The sequence below is a fragment of the Protomyctophum bolini genome, assembly GCF_963924005.1.
Source record: "Protomyctophum bolini genome assembly, chromosome: 2".
Taxonomy (NCBI): Eukaryota; Metazoa; Chordata; class Actinopteri; order Myctophiformes; family Myctophidae; genus Protomyctophum; species Protomyctophum bolini.
This window is the reverse complement of record NC_137863.1, coordinates 4979191-5000756: the sequence shown is the minus strand read 5'-3', so window position 1 is coordinate 5000756 and position 21566 is coordinate 4979191. Positions and strand designations below refer to the sequence as shown.

Genomic DNA, 21566 nt, shown 5'->3' with positions numbered 1-21566 from the left:
CAATCTGGTACCCAGGAAGGGTGTCGAGCAGCCAAGCCCCTCTCAGCCCTCAAACGTATGGAATGAACTCTGCACTGGCCAAATATGGAGCGTGTCTCGAGTGTACAGGGTTTGATGAGGTTATGGAAGACAGTTTTCGCCGGCTGCCGGGCACAGCTGCACTAATAACATCGGGGCAGGCCCGTCTAGATTTTAAATGTTCACGATGTGTGACCATATATGGGGGCATTCCCATATATATTAATATTGATGATGTCGCATGCCTGGGGTGACCAACCAACCAAACAACTGACTGACGGGAAATGCACGATTCAACAGTAAATGCAACCACTACTATCAATGTTTTGCCAACCTGCAGGTAGGGCTGAATGGCTTTGAGGCAGGTGTCCGGGATGTTTTCCTTGTTGAAGGTCCTCAGGGAGTCCAGGAAGGCGTCCACCTTGGCCATCATCACCTTGGCTGCCTTCCAGCTGCGGTCCTTGGGCACTCGGCCGCCCGGCGCCATCAGCACCATGACCGCCGCCGTCACGTTGGTCACCGCCGTCACCGGAGAGCTGAACGACTTCAGCTCCGTCAGGTTGTTCTGGACGATGACGATGTGGAAGAGAGAGAGGATATGACATGGAGAGTTACGGACCACTGCTGTAGGACAGAACTACGCTAGTGTAGTTCTACGCTAGTGTAGTTACGGACCACTGCTGTAGGATAGACCTACGCTAGTGTAGTTCTACGCTAGTGTAGTTACGGACCACTGCTGTAGGATAGACCTACGCTAGTGTAGTTATACGCTAGTGTAGTTACGGACCACTGCTGTAGGATAGAACTACGCTAGTGTAGTTCTACGCTAGTGTAGTTACGGACCACTGCTGTGGGATAGACCTACGCTAGTGTAGTTACGGACCACTGCTGTAGGATAGAACTACGCTAGTGTAGTTCTACGCTAGTGTAGTTACGGACCACTGCTGTGGGATAGACCTACGCTAGTGTAGTTCTACGCTAGTGTAGTTACGGACCACTGCAGTAGGATAGAACTACGCTAGTGGAGAGTTACGGACCACTGCTGTGGGATAGAACTACGCTAGTGTGTGTGCAGGCTGTATGATGGGGGTGGGACGTTTCACTTACCTCCCAATTCAATACGATATCGATACCTAGGAAGCCGATTCGATTTATATCGCGATTCTTAACCCATTCTGACCTGAGATCAGATTCATACGAGGTCTCCACTGGACAAACACTGGTCTGATTAACCCATGCTGACCTGAGATCAGATTCTAAAAATGTCAGTTGTTCTTCAATTTTTCAAAAATAGCAGCCTACACCTACAAGCTCGTAGCGCGCCACTCGGTGGCGCGCTATGAGCTTGTAGATCTGCTATTTTTCAATAGCTAAAGCATAACATAATGCTAACACCAAAATGGGTTCCCGTTCAGAATGGGTTAAAGGTCCACTTTTCTCACCGTTTTTCAACCTATCTTCATATAATTGGTCCTCACTAATAATCATGATAAAATGTTCTACTCAGTTTGTCTCTCATAGGAGGGATGTGGAACCCAGTCCACCAGTGACATCTTCGATAGGGAATCCAAGCTAAGAGAAACTGCAGGCTTACTATTCCCGATAAGCTGCACTGCGATAATGGAAGCCATCGTTCTCACGATAATAATTAAAAAAAAGAAAACTTTAAAAAAGAAAAATGTTTAAAAAAATCTGCCTAACGGATGATGTGGTGGATGGTAAGGTACCTAACAGGTCATTCACATCTAGTCATTTTAACTAGTTGACTAGTTGCCTAGTTTACTAGTCGACTAGTTGTTTAACTAAAAACTGTGTACATTGGTGACTAGAACTATAATCTACCTGATCTTGAGGCCTACAAAATTGGGAAATGAATGAATGAATGAATTAATTAATTAATTCTCATCAACTAGTACCAACAAGGTTGTCTAGTGGATTTACTCGACTAGTTGAATAGTCGACTAGTTGCTTCATTCCCTAGTAGTAGTGTTCAGGGCCTCCTGTACCTTATTGAGAGTGTTCAGGGCCTCCTGTACCTTATTGAGAGTGTTCAGGGCCTCCTGTACCTATCTGAGTGTGTCCAGGGCCTCCTGTACCTTATTGAGAGTGTTCAGGGCCTCCTGCACCTTATTGAGAGTGTTCAGGGCCTCCTGTACCTTATTGAGAGTGTTCAGGGCCTCCTGTACCTTATTGAGAGTGTTCAGGGCCTCCTGCACCTTATTGAGAGTGTTCAGGGCCTCCTGCACCTTATTGAGAGTGTTCAGGGCCTCCTGTACCTTATTGAGAGTGTTCAGGGCCTCCTGTACCTTATTGAGAGTGTTCAGGGCCTCCTGTACCTTATTGAGAGTGTTCAGGGCCTCCTGGGCGGCGGTCAGAGCGGGCTCAGCCTTGGCCAGGTCCTCCTCGCAGTCCCTCTGCTTGCCGCTGACCTCCACCGCGATGGCCGCCACCTTCCTCTCCTCCTCGTCGGCCACCGCCTTCTCCCTGGAGACCTTCTCCTTCTCCGTGCCCACCACCTGGGGGCGTGAGACATGATTAGATGTTACATATAAGGAGACCTTCTCCTTCTCCGTGCCCACCACCTGGGGGCGTGAGACATGATTAGATGTTACATATGACAGGAGACCTTCTCCTTCTCCGTGCCCACCACCTGGGGGCGTGAGACGTGATTAGATGTTACATATGACAGGAGACCTTCTCCTTCTCCGTGCCCACCACCTGGCGTGCGTGAGACGTGATTAGATGGTACATATGACAGGAGACCTTCTCCTTCTCCGTGCCCACCACCTGGCGTGCGTGAGACGTGATTAGATGGTACATATGACAGGAGACCTTCTCCTTCTCCGTGCCCACCACCTGGCGTGCGTGAGACGTGATTAGATGGTACATATGACAGGAGACCTTCTCCTTCTCCGTGCCCACCACCTGGCGTGCGTGAGACGTGATTAGATGGTACATATGACAGGAGACCTTCTCCTTCTCCGTGCCCACCACCTGGCGTGCGTGAGACGTGATTAGATGGTACATATGACAGGAGACCTTCTCCTTCTCCGTGCCCACCACCTGGCGTGCGTGAGACGTGATTAGATGGTACATATGACAGGAGACCTTCTCCTTCTCCGTGCCCACCACCTGGCGTGCGTGAGACGTGATTAGATGGTACATATGACAGGGGTGCATGGTTCAACTTTGACGATGGAGAGGCCCACTATAGACCGATTCACACAGAGGGGTGCCCTGGGCGCGGCTATTACTGAGGTGTAATCCATGGAGCAGGCGCTCCGTAGGCCAGGTGTAGCTAATCAGTGCTCTTAATGGTACACCTCAGTAATGGCCGCACCCAGGAAACCCCTCTGTGAATCGGTCTGTATTTCCACACTCACTCAAGAGCGCCACGTTGCATATTTCTGTCCTAGCGAAAATAGCTGCTCTACAAGCTCAATATATGAGTAGCACTGCGACGCATTTTATTATATATTATAGATAGACTGAAGTAATTAAAGCGGGTCATGTTTGCATGTTTGGAATTGTAACAGCTGAAATCAATTACTCTGATATCACTGTTTCAACGCCATGCCCGAGATAACGAGATTTGATTAATTGGCGTTAATCAAGTGGTTTTTTTTTTAACCATTTCTTTAGTTTCGTTGCTAGCCACCGCCAGCGTAAAATAACAGCCAAATCCCTGCGTGCACGCCGTCTTTATTGACATTATGGCTCATAATTGCGAGGTACAGAGCTGTACGGTGCAGACATGACACGTTACATACACAGCTGTACGGTACAGACAGGATGTTACACGGTGGCAGATGTTGTTACCTGGATCAGTTTGTCAGCATCCTGTTTCTTCAGCTCCAGTTCCACTTCCTGTGCGGCCAGCTTGGCCTTCAGCTCATCCACCTGAGGGTCAGGGTTCAACGTTCACAATCTCAATCTCTTTATTGTTTTTGTACTAGACAACGCAATTGAGGTAGCAATCCAACTCAGTGCATTAAAAGACAACATCAAAAATGTACTACTGTATGTATATAAAAAAATATATATTTTCTTGCACACCAAGGTCATATTTATGGTTAGCCTACATCTTGTGCACAGGCACGTACATATTAGTACACCTCATTTGTGTTAACAGCTTCCTTCAAGTGAAGATAAGCTTGATACTACTGTTGCTGCACCTACTGTACCAAATATATTCTCTTCTGCAAAATATCAAACTGTTTTGGGAACAATTTTAATAATCTAGAATTTCTTTAACGTAAATCTTCTCTTCTGGGGAGCTCCCAGCTGGCACAAAACCATTTCAGATTAGGGGGTCCGCAGCCAAATACAAGTACATGTTGGTGGTCCTTGACTCTAACACATTTGAGAACCACTGAAGCAGAGGAGTCTATAGTTCAGAAAGCTGTAAGTCGTGGTGTTCTACAGTGTTGTTTTCGTCGACTGAAACTAAGACGAAAAATGTCCGTCGACTACCTTTTTCCACTGACGAAAACTAAATGAAAACTAAGGTATGATGACTAAAACTAAGACTAAATATACTGACAATTTTGTCAACAAATAAAAACTAGACTAAAATGTTAGGAAGGGACTAGTGGAAGAGATCCAGTCCGAGTCATTTTACACTTGCTGAAAACGCATGCTGAAATTAGCAGATCTACAAGCTCTTGTAGATTGTGAGCTTGTAGATTTAGTCGACTAAAATCTTATGATATTTAGTCGACTAAAACTAGACTAACACTAAGAAATTCCAGGTGACTAAAATGTGAAAAAAACTAAGTGAAAACTATTCAAGAGACCATGACTAAAAACTAAAATAGAAATTTGAGGCCAAAAACAACACCGGTGTTCTACATGGACCTGCAGAAAGCTGTGAGTCGTGGTGCGTGCTAGTGTATGGACCTGTGCGGAGGTGCTGCTCAGCTTCTGCAGGCCGTTCTCCAGACGTTGGATCTTGGTGGTCAGGTCCCGACTCTTTTGTCCCAGCAGGCTGCCGTACAGCTTGATCTGCTCCAGGAAGGACTTGGGCGTGTTGTAGTTGTAGCGCCTCTCGTTGGCCAGGTACTGCTTGGAGGCGTGGTTGACGCTCACGTGGACGAAGGCCATGAACTTACTGACAGACTCCTTCACCTCGGGCTGAGACCACAGAGTTTACAGTTGGTTACTGACAGACTCCTTCACCTCGGGCTGAGACCACAGAGTTTACAGTTAGAACTTACTGACAGACTCCTTCACCTCGGGCTGAGACCACAGAGTTTACAGTTAGTTACTGACCGACTCCTTCACCTCGGGCTGAGACCACAGAGTTTACAGTTAGAACTTACTGACAGACTCCTTCACCTCGGGCTGAGACCACAGAGTTTACAGTTAGTTACTGACCGACTCCTTCACCTCGGGCTGAGACAACAGAGTTTACAGTTAGTTACTGACCGACTCCTTCACCTCGGGCTGAGACCACAGAGTTTACAGTTAGTTACTGACGGACTCCTTCACCTCGGGCTGAGACCACAGAGTTTACAGTTAGAACTTAGTGACCGACTCCTTCACCTCGGGCTGAGACCACAGAGTTTACAGTTAGTTACTGACAGACTCCTTCACCTCGGGCTGAGACCACAGAGTTTACAGTTAGTTACTGACAGACTCCTTCACCTCGGGCTGAGACCACAGAGTTTACAGTTAGTTACTGACAGACTCCTTCACCTCGGGCTGAGACCACAGAGTTTACAGTTAGTTACTGACAGACTCCTTCACCTCAGGCTGAGACCACAGAGTTTACAGTTAGAACTTACTGACAGACTCCTTCACTTAAGACCTGGAGGCGTGGTCAATGCTCTTTGACCACGCCTCCAGGTCTTAAGTTAAGTAATAAGACCTGGTACTTAAGACACGCAAAATACAGCCCTGAGTGTCCTCACTTGGATATTCTCCAGGCCCTGGAGGAACTTGAGGCTGACGGACTCTAGCGCCTCCTGTGGCCACTCGTGGAACCAGTCGATGGCGGTGCAGTTGACCACCGCCGGGAACTTCCTGCTGCGAACCCTCAGCTTACTGCCGACCGGAGAGAAACACAGAGCCACCTGCACGCACACACGGTCGCACACACACACGGTCGCACACACACACGGTCGCACACACACACGGTCGCGCACACACACACACACACACACACACACGACAGTGGTTTTATGAATGTCACTTTTTAATCCATTTTGTACAAAATGTAGTATCAATTTAAAGTAATATAAATAAAGTATAAATCTGCAAATAACTATCTCGATTCTCGAAATCCCTAAAGCTGATTTCTAAATGCCTTATCCTGACACTAACCACAACCTGAATATGTTTTTCCAAACGTATCTCTAAAAATAAATATGTTTAACCATGAAACATTTTTGTGAGGACCAGGAAAATGGTTTCCTCACAACATGTATTACTGGTATTCTACTATGCTTGTGGGGACCTTTGGTCTTCAAGTAGTAACACACACACACACACACACACACACAAGACTCTGCTTCCGCTCTCCTGAAAAGGCGTTGGCACAGAGATACAGTGAGTAAACCTCTTTTTTGTTTTTATTAATTTGTCTTGGATACTATACTGGGCCGGTCTGGTTTGGTCTCTCCAGTCTCCAGGTTGCTCACCTTGAGCTGCCTGCGAACGCGGTCGATGAAGAACTTCCAGCAGTTGTCCTTGGTGTCCATCAGGCCGGTGGCTCGAACCTCCGTCCTCACGCTGCCTATGATGTTCTCCACCTCGTCTTCAGGGAACAGCTCAGGAATCTCTCCTGAAGACACAGCAGGTACATCTCTATTATTATATCTCTACTATGATGTTCTCCACCTCGTCTTCAGGGAACAGCTCAGGAATCTCTCCTGAAGACACAGCAGGTACATCTCTACTATTATATCTCTACTATGATGTTCTCCACCTCGTCTTCAGGGAACAGCTCAGGAATCTCTCCTGAAGACACAGCAGGTACATCTCTACTATTATATCTCTACTATGATGTTCTCCACCTCGTCTTCAGGGAACAGCTCATGAATCTCTCCTGAAGACACAGCAGGTCACATATCTCTGCAGCTACATGGCCAAACATAGTTTCCAGACTTAATTGGGACGTTGGAGGGGCCCGGACAGGAGTCAACCCACAAAGCCTAGTCCTTCCACGCGCCATAATGCTAATGGTACCTCCCAGTCCCGGCAGAGTAGTTCAGGAGGAACGGATTGTGTGGCTCTGGTTTTTTCCCTAATGGGACTGATCGAGGTATAGCTACTGGGACGTAAGTCGGGACTTGATCACCCCGGCTGGGTCACCTGAGTGAGGGGTATGATGTTGGGAGACCCGACACCCAGAGGACCTTGGGATACATCACTGAGGATACGTCCCAGGTGAAACCCAGAGGACCTTGGGATACATCACTGAGGATACGTCCCAGGTGATGACCTTGGGATACATCACTGAGGATACGTCCCAGGTGCATCCATGCAATGTATTTTTGTTTTATAGTGTCAATTTCCCCCCTGCTAAACACAAGTTTCCTTACATGAGCTATTCCGCGGGTACTTTGTGACTCGTCACACGTTTGGATCACGTGACCCAAAAAAAATAAGAAAAACAAGTGATGCTCGCTTCTGAGGGCTGCTGGGTAATGGAGTCTCCAGTGGAATTCTATGGACAATGGTGGCAGGCTGCGAGCGCCGGTGTTTTTCTTCCTTGTTTGCCACTGGCGATTGTGGAATATTTTTTTTCCCGATATTAGGACATTCGATCGCGCTATTATAAGTCACACGTTCGTGCAATGGAGCTACTGTACGTTCACGATCGGGTGATTCTTCAAAGGTCAGTCAAAAACACAGGCAGGGAAAACAGCCTTTTTAACCCATTCTGAACGGGAACCCATTTTGGTGTTAGCATCATGTTATGCTTTAGCTATTGAAAAATAGCAGATCTACAAGCTCGTAGCGCGCCACCGAGTGGCGCGCTACGAGCTTGTAGGTCTGCTATTTATGAAAAATCGACAAGAACGACTGACATTTTTAGAATCTGATCTCAGGTCAGAATGGGTTAATCAGACCAGTGTGTGTCCAGTGGAAACCTCGTATGAATCTGATCTCAGGTCAGAATGGGTTAACTTATACCTGATGCCAGTAGGTCGTTGATCAGCACGAGGAACTTCTCGTCTGCCACCTGGGCGTCGGTCATCAAGAGCACCGTGCCAACGTTCTTCACTCCAGCTTTGATGTAGAGGGACGCCAGGTCAGCCTGGGTGGCACAGATACAGACATGATTGGTGGCACAAACAGATATGACGGGTGGTACAGATACACAGACATGGTGGGTGGCACACAGATACACAGACATGGTGGGTGGTACACAGATACACAGACATGATGGGTGGCACACAGATACACAGACATGGTGGGTGGCACACAGATACACAGACATGGTGGGTGGCACACAGATACACAGACATGATGGGTGGTACAGATACACAGACATGATGATGGGTGACACATATACAGACAGGGTTGGATGGTTAGCGTTGTGAGCTTGTAGATCGGCTATTTTTCGGCACACTGCCCTCAAACATAAATAAATACTAATGTTGACTAAATCAACAGTCGATTTAGTCGACTATAGTCTTATGACATTAAAGTCAACTAAAGCTAGACTAAAAGTAAAACATTTCAGATGATTAAAATGTTACTAAAACAAACAAACTATAGACTATATATATGACTACAACTTAAGTACAATTTATTTAAAAGACTATGATTGCAGCTAAAGTGCATTTTATTCAAAAGACTAGGGGCTGTATTTTGCGTGTCTTAAGTACCAGGTCTTATTACCTAACTTGAGTAAACTAAAGACCTGGAGGCGTGATCAATGCCATTTGGCTATTCTGAGTGGCCAAAGAGCATCGATAACGCCTCCAGGTCTTTAGTTTACTCAAGTTAGGTAATAAGACCTGCTACTTAAGAAACGCAAAATACAGCCCTAGGACTAGACGTAAATAAATGAACCCCGTGTGAACCTTGAGATCCTGGATGCCGTAGCCTTTCCTCAGGGTGACCTGGAACACTTCCAGGTTGGAGATGAAGGCAGCCAATCGCGTCAGACTCTGCTTGCCGCTCCCGCCCACCCCCACCAGCAGGGCGTGGCCTCTGGGAGACTCCAGGATGCGGTTTATACGACAGCTAAACGAGGTGGAGGCAGAATAAATAACAAGATCGTACAAAAACAACAAAAAGTCCATAACAACACAGTAAAAACTAGAAACGCACTCTGTCGAGGTGCCAACTTGCGCCTTACATGGCCCTACTTGAGCGCAAGCAGAGCATGCAAGTACTGCTATACTAACCAATAACTAAGAACTTTCCACCTACATGTGAGCCATGGCGTCCTCGAACAGCACCAGGTTGAGGGCGGGGTTGACCTCGTTGTATCCGTCCATGACCTCCATCAGGGTGCTACTGAGCGCTCTCCATGACCCCACCGGCGCGTAGCGAGCCTCCCCGAGCCCACCGGCAAAGTGGCAGTACAGGTTCAACTCCCTGCTCTGTTCCAGCGTCTCCTCCATGTCCTGAGACGCGCACACGCACACACACACACACACACACACACACACACACACACACACACACACGCGTCAGCAAACATGTTGCATGGTCGGTGACCTAATCACAGGAGTTGTGGCGGAGTCGGTAGCATTCTTTATCGCGTCGCAGCTAGAAGGGTCCCGGGTTCGATTCCCTCCCGGTAGGGAGTCATTAGGCACCGTGTGAAAAATAAAGTGTTACAAAAAGCGTTGGATAAAAAAATGTGAGTTAGTGATTGGTCACCACTTACCCCTCCCCTGCAATGGACCCCCAATTGCCAACAGTATAAGACATCGTACTGCATGATCAGCTCCCTGCCTGTAATGGTTGCGTGCGTGCGTGATGTTTTATATCCCCTCTAACCCGTCTCCCCTCTCTCTACATAACATCCCTACCTCGTAGAACTTGCTGACGGTCTCTGCCTGCAGCTTGTCGAAGGAGCGCTGGTCCGTCTCCTCCACCATCTTGTCTCTGTAGACGCGGTTGGACTCGTGCAGGTAGACCTTCAGCAGGTCTGACGGAACCTTCAAGACCTCGCTGGAGCAGAACAGAATGCCCTGGGGAGGGGGAGGGAGAGGGAATGAAATTATCTTTATTGTTAATGGCATTTAATGTCTGTGTTAGGGACAAGACGACGTACATTTTCCCTTCATTGTCAATGGCATTTTTTAAATAAACATGGAACTAAAAACAAACATTAAGCCTGTAAATAGGCACCCCTCAATTTTTATAGTAAACACTTTCTAATTGTAGCCTCACCTGGAATACGTTGGACCGGTCTCTAGAACTCACCTGGAATATGTTGGACAGGTCTCTGGAACTCACCTGGAATATGTTGGACAGGTCTCTGGAACTCACCTGGAATATGTTGGACAGATCTCTAGAACTCACCTGGAATATGTTGGACCGGTCTCTAGAACTCACCTGGAATATGTTGGACCGGTCTCTAGAACTCACCTGGAATACGTTGGACCGGTCTCTAGAACTCACCTGGAATACGTTGGACCGGTCTCTAGAACTCACCTGGAATATGTTGGACAGGTCTCTAGAACTCACCTGGAATATGTTGGACCGGTCTCTAGAACTCACCTGGAATATGTTGGACCGGTCTCTAGAACTCACCTGGAATGTGTTGGACAGATCTCTCTAGAACTCACCTGGAATATGTTGGACCGGTCTCTAGAACTCACCTGGAATGTGTTGGACAGGTCTCTAGAACTCACCTGGAATGTGTTGGACAGGTCTCTATAACTCACCTGGAATACGTTGGACAGGTCTCTAGAACTCACCTGGAATATGTTGGACAGGTCTCTATAACTCACCTGGAATATGTTGGACAGACAGGTCTCTAGAACTGACCTGGAATATGTTGGACCGGTCTCTATAGAACTCACCTGGAATATGTTGGACAGATCTCTAGAACTCACCTGGAATATGTTGGACAGGTCTCTGGAACTCACCTGGAATATGTTGGACCGGTCTCTAGAACTTACCTGGAATATGTTGGACAGGTCTCTAGAACTCACCTGGAATATGTTGGACAGGTCTCTAGAACTCACCTGGAATATGTTGGACCGGTCTCTAGAACTCACCTGGAATATGTTGGACAGGTCTCGGAGGTTGAAGACGTAGTGGAACTTGACGGCCGTGGGCAGGAAGGTGGAGGCCAGCCGGTGGTGCAGGGCCAGGGCCAGCTGCACCAGCGTGGAGCAGCTCTTCTGCAGGGCGGAGCCGCAGCCCGCCGCGGCCACGTGGTGGAGCAGGATGCTGCTGTAGATGGTGGTCAGGGCCTCCGCGCCGGGGAAGCTCAGGGCGAACACTGAGAAATGACGCTGAGAAACAGAGAAACGTGTAATGTATATGTACCGTATGTATAATGTATACTGTTCATTTGTGTTGATAGGACTTACTCTCAGGGCTGGACAGGCCACCGGGCATACCGGGGCATTTTCCCCGTGGGCCGCGACCGTAGGGGGCCGCCATGATTTTTTTTGACAGGCAGGCAGGCCACCAGGAAAGGTCCGGGCGTGCTGCCATTCTGCCAGTGCCATCATGATCATTTCACTGTACCTGTATCAGTGAGTGACAAATAAACCCTCTACAAAGGGTTGTGTAGTTGTCTGTTGGTTTGTATCATTTAGGCCCATGTTGTTCTGTAAAAGTGGTGGTATTATTATTAGGGCTTGTTTGTTTGTGTGTGCCTCGACGGAGCGGGCGGTAGAGTTTCTGCTATATCTGCTCGCTGGTTGTGGTGGGTGGGCCGGTCTGGGCCAAATTCACGCGAAAATGCCCGGGCCGAATTTTTGTCCCAGTCCAGCCCTGCCTACTCTAAATGAGATGAGGCATCTCAAGGGGATTATCCTTTCAATAAAAGGTGTAAAATGGTACCTGTAGACGAGGGTTGATGGTGAAGCTTCCAGCCGTAGGGTTCATACAGGACACGTACTGCACGTTGTGAACCTCCTTCAACAGCAGCTTACTGCGGTCATACCTGGAAACACACGCACACACATTATTCTCATTATACTCATTATTTCATTAGACCACATGCTTGCGTGTTACGTTTTCCGGTGACCGTAGTCCAGTTGTTGGCGTATGAGTGTGCGCGAACGTGCATGTGTGTGTGTGTGTGTGTGTGTGTGTGTGTGTGTGTGTGTGCGTGTGTGCGTGTGTGTGTGTGTGTGTACCAGTGGCCGTAGTCCAGGTGTTGCCGTATCAGCGTGTGTGGCTGCACGGTGCCGTAAGCGTCCACCTCTGGCATGTTCATGTCGTCTATGAAGTACACCAGTCTCCTGGTGCCTGGGGGGCCGTAGTTACGCCCCGCCTTCTTCTCTAGGGGGCGCTCTAGCACCGCTGCATGGGGTCAGGAGGAACAGGGAAAGAGATGAGGAAAGATGTACGTACTGTACATCGTGAAAGCACTGGTTGTTTAATAGCATACATTGCATACATTTAAATGTTACGCGGGAACGCTATACTGAGTGGCAAAAAAGCTACTCTATGGCCTCATCCAAACAGAATAGTCCTATCTGATTGACAACTGTACAGAAAGCTTGAGTTATGCTCTTTCTATCTGCAAAGGTTTTGTTTCATACAAATCCACCATAGATATGTTATGAGCTACTTTCCGTCAATAAATTCCGACTTGATTTCAAAAACGCCTGCAGACTCATGCATTATGTGGCATTTAGAAACAGGACCGTTGTGTGATTTCCAACTTTTTTTTTACTATTTTTGAAAAACATAATTAAACATAACATATTAAAAAACTAGCCAATCTACATCAACACGTTGTGAGCAAGTAGATTTGAACTATTCAAAAGTGTTTTTCAAAGTAGTAAAAAAGGCAAAGAAATTTAGGGATAAGGGGTTTAGCACTGACAAAAATAGGGCCTGTAGTGTATTTTAAATGTGTGTTACCTTGCAGCATAGCAGACGTGGTGTATTTAAATGTGTGTTACCTTGCAGCATAGCAGACATAGTGTATTTAAATGTGTGTTACCTTGCAGCATAGCAGACATAGTGTATTTAAATGTGTGTTACCTTGCAGCATAGCAGACATAGTGTATTTAAATGTGTGTTACCTTGCAGCATAGCAGACATAGTGTATTTAAATGTGTGTTACCTTGCAGCATAGCAGACGTGGTGTATTTAAATGTGTGTTACCTTGCAGCATAGCAGACATAGTGTATTTAAATGTGTGTTACCTTGCAGCATAGCAGACATAGTGTATTTAAATGTGTGTTACCTTGCAGCATAGCAGACGTGGTGTATTTAAATGTGTGTTACCTTGCAGCATAGCAGACGTGGTGTATTTAAATGTGTGTTACCTTGCAGCATAGCAGACGTAGTGTATTTAAATGTGTGTTACCTTGCAGCATAGCAGACATAGTGTATTTAAATGTGTGTTACCTTGCAGCATAGCAGACGTAGTGTATTTAAATGTGTGTTACCTTGCAGCATAGCAGACATAGTGTATTTAAATGTGTGTTACCTTGCAGCATAGCAGACGTGGTGTATTTAAATGTGTGTTACCTTGCAGCATAGCAGACGTGGTGTATTTAAATGTGTGTTACCTTGCAGCATAGCAGACATAGTGTATTTAAATGTGTGTTACCTTGCAGCATAGCAGACGTGGTGTATTTAAATGTGTGTTACCTTGCAGCATAGCAGACGTGGTGTATTTAAATGTGTGTTACCTTGCAGCATAGCAGACATAGTGTATTTAAATGTGTGTTACCTTGCAGCATAGCAGACGTGGTGTATTTAAATGTGTGTTACCTTGCAGCATAGCAGACGTGGTGTATTTAAATGTGTGTTACTTTGCAGCATAGCAGACATAGTGTATTTAAATGTGTGTTACCTTGCAGCATAGCAGACGTAGTGTATTTTAAATGTGTGTTACCTTGCAGCATAGCAGACGTAGTGTATTTAAATGTGTGTTACCTTGCAGCATAGCAGACGTGGTGTATTTAAATGTGTGTTACCTTGCAGCATAGCAGACGTGGTGTATTTAAATGTGTGTTACCTTGCAGCATAGCAGACATAGTGTATTTAAATGTGTGTTACCTTGCAGCATAGCAGACATAGTGTATTTAAATGTGTGTTACCTTGCAGCATAGCAGACGTGGTGTATTTAAATGTGTGTTACCTTGCAACATAGCAGACGTTGTGTATTTAAATGTGTGTTACCTTGCAGCATAGCAGACATGGTGTATTTTAAATGTGTGTTACCTTGCAGCATAGCAGACGTAGTGTATTTAAATGTGTGTTACCTTGCAGCATAGCAGACGTTGTGTATTTAAATGTGTGTTACCTTGCAACATAGCAGACGTTGTGTATTTAAATGTGTGTTACCTTGCAGCATAGCAGACGTAGTGTATTTAAATGTGTGTTACCTTGCAGCATAGCAGACGTTGTGTATTTAAATGTGTGTTACCTTGCAACATAGCAGACGTTGTGTATTTAAATGTGTGTTACCTTGCAGCATAGCAGACGTAGTGTATTTAAATGTGTGTTACCTTGCAGCATAGCAGACGTTGTGTATTTAAATGTGTGTTACTTTGCAGCATAGCAGACGTAGTGTATTTAAATGTGTGTTACCTTGCAGCATAGCAGACGTTGTGTATTTAAATGTGTGTTACTTTGCAGCATAGCAGACGTAGTGTATTTAAATGTGTGTTACCTTGCAGCATAGCAGACGTAGTGTATTTTAAATGTGTGTTACCTTGCAGCATAGCAGACATAGTGTATTTAAATGTGTGTTACCTTGCAGCATAGCAGACGGTGTGTATTTAAATGTGTGTTACCTTGCAGCATAGCAGACGGTGTGTATTTAAATGTGTGTTACCTTGCAGCATAGCAGACGGTGTGTATTTAAATGTGTGTTACCTTGCAGCATAGCAGACGTTGTGTATTTAAATGTGTGTTACCTTGCAGCATAGCAGACGTGGTGTATTTAAATGTGTGTTACCTTGCAGCATAGCAGACATAGTGTATTTAAATGTGTGTTACCTTGCAGCATAGCAGACGTGGTGTATTTAAATGTGTGTTACCTTGCAGCATAGCAGACGTAGTGTATTTAAATGTGTGTTACCTTGCAGCATAGCAGACGTAGTGTATTTAAATGTGTGTTACCTTGCAGCATAGCAGACGTAGTGTATTTAAATGTGTGTTACCTTGCAGCATAGCAGACATAGTGTATTTAAATGTGTGTTACCTTGCAGCATAGCAGACGTAGTGTATTTAAATGTGTGTTACCTTGCAGCATAGCAGACATAGTGTATTTAAATGTGTGTTACCTTGCAGCATAGCAGACATAGTGTATTTAAATGTGTGTTACCTTGCAGCATAGCAGACATAGTGTATTTAAATGTGTGTTACCTTGCAGCATAGCAGACGTGGTGTATTTAAATGTGTGTTACCTTGCAGCATAGCAGACATAGTGTATTTAAATGTGTGTTACCTTGCAGCATAGCAGACGTGGTGTATTTAAATGTGTGTTACCTTGCAGCATAGCAGACGTGGTGTATTTAAATGTGTGTTACCTTGCAGCATAGCAGACATGGTGTATTTTAAATGTGTGTTACCTTGCAGCATAGCAGACATAGTGTATTTAAATGTGTGTTACCTTGCAGCATAGCAGACGTGGTGTATTTAAATGTGTGTTACCTTGCAGCATAGCAGACGTGGTGTAGAAGTTGAAGGGGACGTTCTTGACCATGAACTTGTCGGGGTCCAGCGACGCCAGCTTGTCTCCCACCAGGACGGTCTTGCCCGTGCCCGCCGTGCCCACCAGCATGACGGGGCGGCGCCGCTCCAGCAGCCGGTCCACAAAGTACTGAACCCGGACCGTCTCCGTGGTGGGCACCAGACACGCCTGGACACGCACACACACGCGCACGCACACAACGCACAAAAGCATGCACATACACACGAGAAAACGTGAGCACACACACACATCCACACACACAGCGGTTTTGATATGATATGTACATTGGCATTTAGTGTGGTGGAGCAACTGTATATAGCCTGACAATTAACACTTCTGGTGCTGGGGAATCTTTCAGAATAAAGGCTCTAGTGTCCCCAGCAGATTAGGGAGAATTTTACTCTGAAAACCCCCGCCTTTCATTTATACTGGGTGAGAAAATGCGTTCCAAAATCAAGTGGGATATATATATATATATTTTTTTTTAAAGGAACACAATTATGTCAAATGTCATACTGTACTGTACCATACCGCACGGTACCGTACCGTACCCATCATCATTCTGTACCTGAAGTGGAACATCGGCGTCTATGTCCAGCGTGGGGAGGATCTTGGCCCAGGGCTCAAACCTCTTGGATTCCGGGTCGATGTAATAATCAAACACGGTTCCCTGAGACGGAAACTTCACGCTTTTGAACTCCGTCAGCCACCACTTACTGAACTCCACCCTGTGGTCACACAGCTGTGCACATGCATGCACACACGCGCACACACACACACACAGACACACACACACACACACACACACACACACACACACACACACACACACACACGGCAATACTTCTTTATATCAGTGGTTATCATGCATTTAGCAACAGAACCCCATCTCAAAATAGTTGGTGCCAAGGATGTGTTAAAAATGCTTAAAAACATGTTTTTAAATAATTCAATTTTTTTTTCACCAAAACTACGTAGCAGATCTACAAATAGCCAAAGCATTAAATAATTGGTTAACATGGTTAAAATGATTGTGATGTAATATTGACAAATTATGCTGGCGACCCGGGACCCCCCAGAGCCCTAAAACTACAGGGGACCAACCATAGAGTATTAAAAGGATAGAGACTGAACTGGCGCGAAGCTCCGCCCCCTCCGGTATTCATGTCAGTGGAAGTTGCTCAGTGGCGTTTTGAAGCACCCGGAAGGCTGCCGGAAGTACCGTCTATTTCCGCATTTTTTCGCTGATTCAGCATTTGGACACCACATTTTGGTGTCCAAATGCGGAAGTGCAGCTGGGCTTTAACATTGGGCGCTCGGTTGCACGGGGTTTCCTCGTCAAGAATCCACGGGTCCGCCTGCAGTCCTTCCTCTTACCACTAGGGCCCAGCGCTTCAACATTGGAGTGCTTAGCTGGCCCCGTGGGACCAACCCCCTCCCCCTCGAAACTACAAGCTCACAACACATTGTGAAGCGACCCAACGTGTACAGTCTACATGGAGATATTATGTCCATATTTGGGCATGTCCAGACAAACATATTTTCTAAATTATATATATGACCAGTCTCTGCTGTATGACGTCAGACATTTCCATATACATATATAGTTTTTCAACAGTTGTGCTTAAAGACATAATTTTTTTAATGAATCTCCAGGATTTGCTCTAAATATATCCGGGGAACATACAAAGCTTAATCATTCCCTTTTGCGACCAAGTACATTTTTAATGCCGATTCAAAGATGGCGGAAGTCGACAAGACGGCGGAGGAGCCTGCGGTTGACCAATTGCAGGTTCTGAGGGAGCTCGTGGACGAGCTGTACCGCTTCAGAGACCGCTACTTCGAGACCCACAGCGTGGAGGAGGACGCTCGGAGGAAAACGGCCGACGTCGCCCGCGAGACGGAGAGAACCCTGAAGGAGCTGGAGGAGAAGGAGACGTTGGTCCAGAACAAGGCCGGGTTCCTCCTCCTCAAGGGCCGGTGTCTGAACGTCTCCCTGGCGTACAGCGCGGCGGCCGAGGAGTGCCTGTCCAAGGCCGTGAAGCTGGAGCCCGGCGTGACGGAGGGCTGGAACACGCTGGGGGATCAGTACTGGAAGAAAGGGGACATGGAGGCCGCCAGGCACTGCTTCAGCGGAGCGCTGCGGAGGAGCCCCAACAAGGTGTCCCTGTGCAGCCTGTCCATGCTGCTGAGGCAGACGCCCCCCGGGGGGGAGCGCCACGACGCCGCCGCGTGGGGGAAGCGCGTGCTGGAAGGCGTGGACATGGCCCGGCGGGCCGTGGAGCTGGACGTCACGGACGCCACCTCCTGGTACGTCCTGGGCAACGCCTACCTGTCCCTGTTCTTCTCCAGCGGGCAGAACGCGCAGATGTCCCGGCTAGCGCTGAACGCCTACGCGCAGTCCGAGAGGGTGGACCGGGCGGGCGCCGAGTGCAACGCGGACCTGCACTTCAACCGGGCCAAACTGTTGGAGTACGAGGAGATGTTCGGGAAGTCGCTGGCCGGGTACGAGCGGGCCGCCGCCCTCGAGCCCGACTGGGACGAGGCCGCGGAGAGAGCCAAGCAGCTGCTGGAGCACCTGGGGAAGGTCACGGAGCTGGTGGAGAACAAGGGGAAGATGAAGGCGGGCCGCTTGCGAACGATGCTCTCTGACCTCAACGCGCCGGCGGCGGCGCCGGGGCCTCAACTGGGTTCCCCGAACCTGGAGCCACGGACCCTGTCCTCTCTCAAGCAGGGCCACAACACCGGGGTGGCCCTCTCGGGCAAGGTGGTGTTCAGCCTGGCGCCCGCGGGGCGCGTGGCCTTCACGTTCGGCATGGTGGACCGCGAGGGGACGTGCACGGCGGTGATGGTCTACAACACGGCCGACAGCTGGGCCGTGATGATCGGAGACACCGTGGTCATCCCGGAGCCTCAGGTCAAACAGCACAGCGTGACGCACAACCGCAAGGCCGTCGAGTTCAGGAGCATCCGAGTGGACTCCCCTCTGCTCCTCGTGGTCAACGGCAAGACGCAGAAGGTCCAGAGTCAGATCGCTGTTTCCGTCAGTTACAAGCCCAGCGACAATAAGTAGATGGCGAACCGCTGTTTCCGTTCAGCTACAAGCCCAGCGACAATAAATAGATGGAGAACGGCTGTTTCCGTCAGCTACAAGCCCAGCGACAATAAGTAGATGGAGAACGGCTGTTTCCGTCAGCTACAAGCCCAGCGACAATAAGTAGATGGAGAACGGCTGTTTCCGTCAGCTACAAGCCCAGCGACAATAAGTAGATGGAGAACCGCTGTTTCCGTTCAGCTACAAGCCCAACCACAATAAATATAAAGGACATTTGGGAATAATAGAGAGGTATGAAAAGCCAAGTCGGGATCGGTGGTCTTCCGGATGGACGGGTCATCTTGGATGTTCTGTGTGAGAAAATGTAGTGTTTTCTTTGTAACCCGAGCTAATGTCCTTCCATGAATGGAACTGCTATGACATTGATATTAAAGCATAATTGTGTTGTTTAGTTTTTAAATGTAGTGTTTTCTTTGTAACCCGAGCTAATGTCCTTCCATGAACGGAACTGCTGGACATCGTATAATATTAAAGCATTGTGTTGTTTCGGTTTTTTGTGTTGTGATTGGCTGAGCTTTGCATAACATTTTTGTCACATGAGCCAATATGGGAGAGGCCGAGAGAATTAACCCATTTTTGGCGGGAACCCCTTTTGGTGTTTTAAACATTATGTTATAATTTAGCTATTGAAAAATAGCAGATCTACAAGCTCATAGCGAGTGGCGCGCTACGAGCTTGTAGCTCTGCTATTTTTTTTAAATCGTTTAAATGTGGCACAAATCATTGAATATATATCTCAGAGTGAACGTTTTAACTCAAATCTTTGATTCTGGGGGGGGGGGGGGTCCCTGGAACTACATATTTTCAGATGGGGGTCGGTGGCCAATTACATATAATTTTCGGGGTCCTTGACATGAAATATTAAAGAACCACAGACACAGAAACATGAGGTTTTTCAGAAAACTCATGTTTTAGAAGATTTTTTTTAGAATCGTTCCCAGGTCATTCTGAACGGGAACCCATTTTGGTGTTGGCATCATGTTATGCTTTAGCTATTGAGAAATAGCAGATCTACAAGCTCATAGCGCGCCACCGAGTGGCGCGCTACGAGCTTGTAGGTCTGCTATTTTTGAGAATTCGAAGAACGACTGACATTTTTAGAATCTGATCTCAGGTCAGAATGGGTTAATCAGACAGACCACGTGTGTGTCCAGTGGAAACCTCGTATGAATCTGATCTCAGGTCAGAATGGGTTAAAGAGAGAGAGAGAGGTAGAGTGGGGAGAGAGAGGAGTCAGAGATGTGTGAGGCTGTGTAGCGTGGATGTGAGAGCAACCTGTAGAACCTGCACACCTTCATCACATGTCTGTGATGAACCTCTAGTTCAGGGATGGGCAACTGGCGGCCCGGGGGCCACATGCGGCCCTCCCCTTCACTTAATGCGGCCCGCAGGTTAATATCAGAATACTTGATATAGTATTGATTTCAGCTGTTGCAATTCCAAACCCACTTTAATTACTTCATGACTAGTATTAAATGAGTAGTACTTATAATGACTAGTATTACAATGTTATTGTCTTTTTGTGTCCAATGTAGTTATGTTAACAGTTCATAAAGTTAAAGGACCTATAACATATAATTCAACTTTTTCAATTTATTTTGTGTTTTTGGGGCTCCCATATGTGTTTTCTATCCCCACAAATAACCAAATTTGAACAATCATGCTTTCATATCATATAGGTGTTTTAATGGAAATTGCTCTCAGGAACAGCTCAACTGATTTTGGTCTCATCGTGATGTCATCAATGTCACCCTACTTTTCAATTCCTCCTCTTCTTCAGTCTGCAGTTCCAAATTTGCATTTCCACTTTGTTTACAATGTCTACCATTGATGATTTCCCAAGCTGGCATGGAATGGAAACAAGCCTGGGTTTATCTAGCATCAGTATTACAATGACTCAAATATTAAATAATCTGCACATCAGCACCCTCTCCACCTCAGGACATTGTGGTACTGCAGCTAAAACTGCTTACAAAGTCCAGAAAGAAATGACAAGGACTGGTTATATCAGAGTGGTGATTGAGGCTCAAACCATTAGAAATATCTTTGAGGGACATAGACAATATGATATTAAATGTTAAAAGCAGTTTTAAAATGCATGTTATTTGCGCTTTAACATAACTATAACTAAAAGCATTCAGAAAATAGCACAATATTATTCAGGTTTTGAATTATAATATAGCACTTTGGCCCCTCTGGAGAGAGAACTAGTGTGGAAATATATTGTCCCTCGCCATCATCAAAGTTGCCCACCCCTGCTCTAGTTCATCACAGAGTTACTGTATACGTTACGAGACACGAACGTAGTGTGTAGTCGTATGAAACAAAATCTGTCACAGAAGTATTTAAATCGTCAATATTTAGTTAAACTACTGCCCTAAACAAACATTAAATAAGAGTCCATAGACATTTGATTAGATTTTTGTTAAAATGTGACTTTCACAACCTGTTCTACCAGTATAAAAATAAGCACCGAAGTCTGACGTCACTTTCAGTAGAGGGCGCCAGTCCACGGGTTCAGGTATTTTTTTATTTGCATTGAAATCCCCCTCATATAAGAACTGTGTTTGAAAAATAAAACGATCAGGGGGGTGGCTGTGTGTCGTTAATGATGTCCATTAA

The 21566-nt window shown here is 46.6% G+C and overlaps 2 protein-coding genes across 2 annotated transcripts in view; one reads left to right on the top strand and one right to left on the bottom strand.

Annotated features, from left to right (window-relative positions):
• Positions 1–21566, bottom strand: part of dnah9 (dynein, axonemal, heavy chain 9) — a 110063-nt gene that overhangs the window by 61786 nt on the left and 26711 nt on the right. Inside the window, exons 26-40 of the mRNA XM_080788665.1 lie at positions 16398–16571; positions 15790–15997; positions 12306–12471; positions 12007–12109; positions 11211–11450; positions 10014–10175; positions 9406–9602; positions 9054–9216; positions 8158–8281; positions 6660–6802; positions 5931–6092; positions 4918–5151; positions 3838–3918; positions 2355–2534; positions 353–583 (exon numbers count right to left, since the gene is read on the bottom strand). Of these exons, the coding sequence (XP_080644791.1) occupies positions 353–583; positions 2355–2534; positions 3838–3918; positions 4918–5151; positions 5931–6092; positions 6660–6802; positions 8158–8281; positions 9054–9216; positions 9406–9602; positions 10014–10175; positions 11211–11450; positions 12007–12109; positions 12306–12471; positions 15790–15997; positions 16398–16571 (2568 nt within the window). The remainder of the gene's footprint in view (positions 1–352; positions 584–2354; positions 2535–3837; positions 3919–4917; positions 5152–5930; positions 6093–6659; positions 6803–8157; positions 8282–9053; positions 9217–9405; positions 9603–10013; positions 10176–11210; positions 11451–12006; positions 12110–12305; positions 12472–15789; positions 15998–16397; positions 16572–21566) is intronic.
• LOC308325683 (tetratricopeptide repeat protein 5-like) lies at positions 17571–18902 on the top strand (the record flags this gene model as incomplete). Its single annotated transcript, XM_080778289.1, has 1 exon — positions 17571–18902. One exon carries the CDS (start codon positions 17571–17573, stop codon positions 18900–18902), a length of 1332 nt encoding a protein of 443 aa, XP_080634415.1.